Source organism: Nelumbo nucifera, chromosome 2 (genome assembly GCF_055504915.1).
Source record: "Nelumbo nucifera cultivar China Antique chromosome 2, China Antique-T2T, whole genome shotgun sequence".
Lineage (NCBI taxonomy): Eukaryota > Viridiplantae > Streptophyta > Magnoliopsida > Proteales > Nelumbonaceae > Nelumbo > Nelumbo nucifera.
This window is the reverse complement of record NC_142650.1, coordinates 55,512,732-55,517,568: the sequence shown is the minus strand read 5'-3', so window position 1 is coordinate 55,517,568 and position 4,837 is coordinate 55,512,732. Positions and strand designations below refer to the sequence as shown.

The window sequence follows — 4,837 nt, the reverse complement described above, 5'->3', positions numbered from 1 at the left end:
ATGGGATAGGATTGGTACTCTTTAGGGTTTGAGTGTTCTTTATGCTATGTTTGGTTTGAAGGAAAAAGTAGGGAAAGGAAAGGAAAGGAAATGAAACCTTTATAAATCTTGTATAGGTTTTTCTGCATTTCCCTTCCTTTCCCTACTTTTTCCTTCAAACCAAACATAGCCTTAGTGTTTTGGAATCGTTGTTGATCCGGACGGTCAGACTATTCAGCCTAGAAACCGTTTAGGCAACAGGTTTTGTTTCACTCTTAACCCATTTTTTTGACAAAAAATTATTGACTTAGTCAGCGATCCACTAACCCGAGTGGTCAAACAGTCGATCTGTTTGATCCAAATAATGGGTTTTTGCTGTTTTTTATTTTAATTATTTTTTAATTGAGAACGGACCATCTATTTGAATCGGATGGTCAAACCACTAACTCAGAAACTGGTGGTCAAAGCAGTTCCAGTTCTGAGTCGGTTTTTAAAACATTAATGTTCTTCATCCGGACAGAACTGGGTCTATCTTAGCCCGGTTTGGGCTTTGAATTATCTCGTAGAGTCGTATCTTTAGCCACGGGCCCACCTAGCGACCTGAAAATTGGTTCATCCGGGAAAGATGGAAACTAGTGGAGGACGCGCAACGGCGCAAGCCGCAAGGAACTGGCCAAAACTCAAAAGGAAGATAGCCCGGGTCAACGGTTTTTTGTGACTATATGTGATCGACCCGGAAATTGTGATTTGTGGAGGGTCAACCAGCCGGTCCGTCCGGGTCAAACGATGGGTGTTTCAGGAAAGATAAGGGGTGGAACGACGGGTTTTTATTCGTCGGTCACTTATGCTGGGACTCTGGGAACACGTCCGAAAATGGAGCTCACATTGCTGCGTTCCCTGTCATTTCCCTCCATTCCTACAGCTACAGGTATGAATCTCTCTCTCTCTCTCCTTCTGATTTTGAAGTCCTCTATCTCTGATGGCCATAGATGTTTCTCTCTTTGAAACTAAAAATTTCATGACTGATTAGCTCTGTTCGCAGTTACTTGTTACTTTGCTTTTTTTTGTTTTTTTTTTTTCATTATGGGAGTGGTAATTTTCAAATGGGTAATCGAAATTGTAGTGTAACGAACAGAATAAAGGTAATGGGTTTTCTTATTTCTTTCCAACAGAATCTAGGTAATCACTGTTGCTTTAGAACCAAGGCATGGTATGTTATTGAAATTTGGGGCGGTGATGATTGAATGCAGGCCTGAAAATGGAAATAAGAGTTTCTTTAATTTTTTTCTTTTGTGGTTCAAAATTCGCAATTTAGAAAAACACCATAGCTACAAACAGATGGGTTATATAAGTTTTTGCAGTCTTTTTATCTCTAAATTCAGGACTGCGATTCTTCAAAGGAGCGGCAACCTCACTCGAGATGGTGTCCATATGGATTTTTATTAAGTCCAACCTTTCAGATCCCTCGTTCTCAGTATCAACTTGGTATAGGTCTAGTTCAGCATGTTCATATCCAGAACCTCAGGCACTGTGAGAAGGCATTTGACCCAGACACCCATTTCTGAGGTTGCCAACATTACCAAAGTATAGCCGCTTCATTACAGCCCCCAAGAATTTATCCAAATATAGGGGATTTGTGTTTATCCTTTTCAGCAGCAACTAAAATATGAAATATAGATTACTTGGATACTTGGAATCAACCTCAACTTGTACATATATGATCAAAATTTTAGCATCTTTCACCACAAGAAGTTTTGTGGTCTCAAAATCTTTTGCATACTGCTTGATCAGCATTGCTCTTGCTTTGGCTTTGCTGGTTGCTTGGTAATTAAATCAAGCAAGCAATAAACATTTTGCTTTTGATAACTCCTGTCTTTGCAATGTTTTCTTCTGTTCTTAACTTATTTACGATTTATCATATAATTTAAGTCCCAATGGATTAAGTTAATGCTTATCATAGTTCCATTGTTCAAACCCTTCATTTGGCTGCTGTTCTAAGATGTCTGAGATGTGATGCTTGTATTTCTGGATTAGTTCTCAGTATTTGCTTTATTGTGTTCATTTTCAAGACCCATACAAAGCATTATTCCCTCTTATTTGTTTTGCTTTTATTTGGTAATACAAATTTCATGTTAATTTCAAATATTTTAACATAATTCATAACAGTTTACTTGAACTTCAATGGATCAAAGCTGATCTTATTACAATTGCATGAAGCAATTAGGGACTGCAAGCCCAAAGCTTACTACGCAAGTTATCCAAAAATTGGTGGACCATTTACTTTAAAGTCACAAGAGCAAGGAAGAGAAAAACATGGGGTATCCTTTGCATTACCAGAAACTGCTGCTTCTGTAGTACTTGCTGCCACGGTTGTAGGTGCAGCAGCAACTCTTTTAGTGAAGACAACCAAAACTTCTGAAACTTCGGAGGTGTGTACTCATCATTTAATGTTAGAAGCATTAGTAGTCATGCAAAGAAAGCTCAGTACTTTTTTTTTTCTCTTTTGAGTGGGTGGGAAGGGGACTTTTGTTTTGTAAATTGATTTTCTTTGCATCTCTAATATTCCTACAACACAGATTGGTTCAGATCAATCTCCACCCCTCTCCCAATACTCACACACACTCACACATAGAGGCACATTGCTAAGATGAGGTTTCCTTGCCAATGCAAATGTAGGAAATCCCAAAGATCTTCTTGATGTCTGGATGTATCCACTTAATTTTATGTGCAATATTTGTGGCACAGGCTACATCCATGATCTTAGCCCTATTAGGTGATTAATGCCATCTTATTCAAAGGCTTGTTATTCCCCTTCCCTTTTCTCCCAGATCCTTGCCACATATTACATATCTGACCTAAAGAATGATTAAGAGTAGGTATATATGTTTAGGAGCATACAGTCTAGAGATCCCTGATGAGACCATAGGATGTTAGCAAGTAGCATCCATCTGTTTGTATGTTCACCAAGCAGACATGTAGGTTGGTTTTTATGGAGGTCAGTCGTCTAGAAATTTGTCTTTTTAGTGTGTTCTGAAACTTCCATTCTAATTCACCTCGTTCTTAATAGACAGAACTTGTCGAAAATTTGTGAAGATTGTGGTGGCTCGGGTGTTTGTGCTGAATGCAATGGCGAAGGATTTGTGCTAAAGAAACTTTCAGAAGAAAGTGCTGAGAGGGCAAGGATGGCTGCAAAGAACATGGCCACACGGTACACAGCAGGGTATGCAATGTTGATCAGCTCTTTTTTCCTTAAGCTTTTCATAGAAAACTATTTACAAAACATATTCTATTTGTTGTCATCAGGCTCCCGAAGAAGTGGAGTTACTGTACAAAGTGCTCTTCATCTCGATCCTGTATTACATGTGGTGGCAGTGGGAGGTTAAGTGCATAATTTGCGCTAGTCACACGTTAGCTTCTAACCCATATTGGAGGTTGTTGCTTCATTTCACTCTGTCACTGCACAGAGGCAGCTTGGGCCAACTTCAAGTAGTTCTGAACCTCAAGGTTTAACCTTCCTATGCTTTATGCATTTTGGAAATGGTTTCAATAGCAAAGGTATTTTTATGCTTGAACAAATGCAATATAAATTTATCATTCTCATTTGTTTCCCCACACACCCTTCATGTCTATTTTGCTACAAGTTGACAATGTTTTAAAAAATGGATGAATAAAGATGTGATTGTGCATTTATTTCTGCCATTATCAAACATAGATGAGATTGACTTAAATGATATATGCTGTTACCCAGAGAAAAATAGATATCTGGGAATCATAAGCCATACTCTTGATGTATAGTGTATAAACTATACAGTGCTTTAGGACATGGAGACATGATTTAACTAGTTACTGTGAAGGGGCAGCATGCATCATTTAATGGTGACACCTAGGTCTACCATGCTAATAATCAAAGCCATTTGATATCTGTTCAGTTGATTTTCATACTGCCTTGGACAACTTTGAGTACAGACATGTGTCTCCTGTGTGACATTAAATGGGCCTCAAGAAAGTGTATGGATTGGAGTGCTATTGTCATCTCATTTTGGTAGTTTTTAACAAGATTCAAAATTTAAATACATCATACCGGATCTAGTAGATACATGTAAGCATACTCACTGAGCACCCATTAAATATTTCGATCCAATTCCATACTTTGAAGTCTAAGAATAATTCCCTTTTTTAGGGAATTGAATTTGGGTAGAGGTATATTCAAATATGATCTGCTAGAATCTGGGAGATCTGAAATTGATTTTATGTCCAAAAAACTAGTATAAATATGCAAAAAATAAATATAAAACATGTATATATGTATTCAAAATTGAATTGGATTAAATCTGATCCAATTAAATAAAGGTTGTAAGTTAAGCCTATCATGAATCGGGCCTAGTAAGTCACCTACAACACAAGTAACAAGCCTACAGAAGATACCCCTGAGACAGAGGTAGCCCTTGCGATATGATCTTTAGGGGGTGTTTTTTTTTTGGATTTTGAGAGGGGGAAAAGTTGGTCAATGGGGATCAAGAATCCCATGTTCATTTTTCAGATTTATGTGGGGATCAGAGAAAGTTTATTTTCCTGAGTATACTCATCTCTTACGTGGGTAAATAACTTTTTCACCTAGGGGGAAAGTTGCTAACACTTGAATGGGACAAAAATGCCCCTTTTAATAATGGATTTTTATAGCTAAAATGGTCATTACCTTATTTACCTAGGAAATAAAAGAACATGGGTAAATGTACTTACATGGGTAAATGTTTCCCACGAAAAACTTACCCAGGTAATTTCATTTACCCAGGTAAGTAATTTACCAAAAAACGAACGGGGCCTTAGGGATAAAGTTCAAAATTTCATTACGTATTGA

The 4,837-nt window shown here is 37.7% G+C and overlaps 1 protein-coding gene across 2 annotated transcripts; it reads left to right on the top strand.

The window, feature by feature from the left end:
* The first annotated feature begins 794 nt into the window (after window positions 1–794).
* LOC104586339 (uncharacterized) lies at window positions 795–3,669 on the top strand. Of its 2 annotated transcripts, none has more exons than XM_010243532.2 (4): window positions 795–907; window positions 2,197–2,408; window positions 3,051–3,199; window positions 3,283–3,669. In XM_010243532.2, exons 1-4 carry the CDS (start codon window positions 853–855, stop codon window positions 3,368–3,370), a joined length of 504 nt encoding a protein of 167 aa, XP_010241834.1. In that variant the 5' UTR covers window positions 795–852; the 3' UTR covers window positions 3,371–3,669. The 2 variants fall into 2 exon arrangements, with proteins under 2 accessions (XP_010241834.1, XP_010241833.1); XM_010243531.3 differs by having other exon boundaries at window positions 821–907; window positions 2,146–2,408.
* Window positions 3,670–4,837: the final 1,168 nt, after the last annotated feature.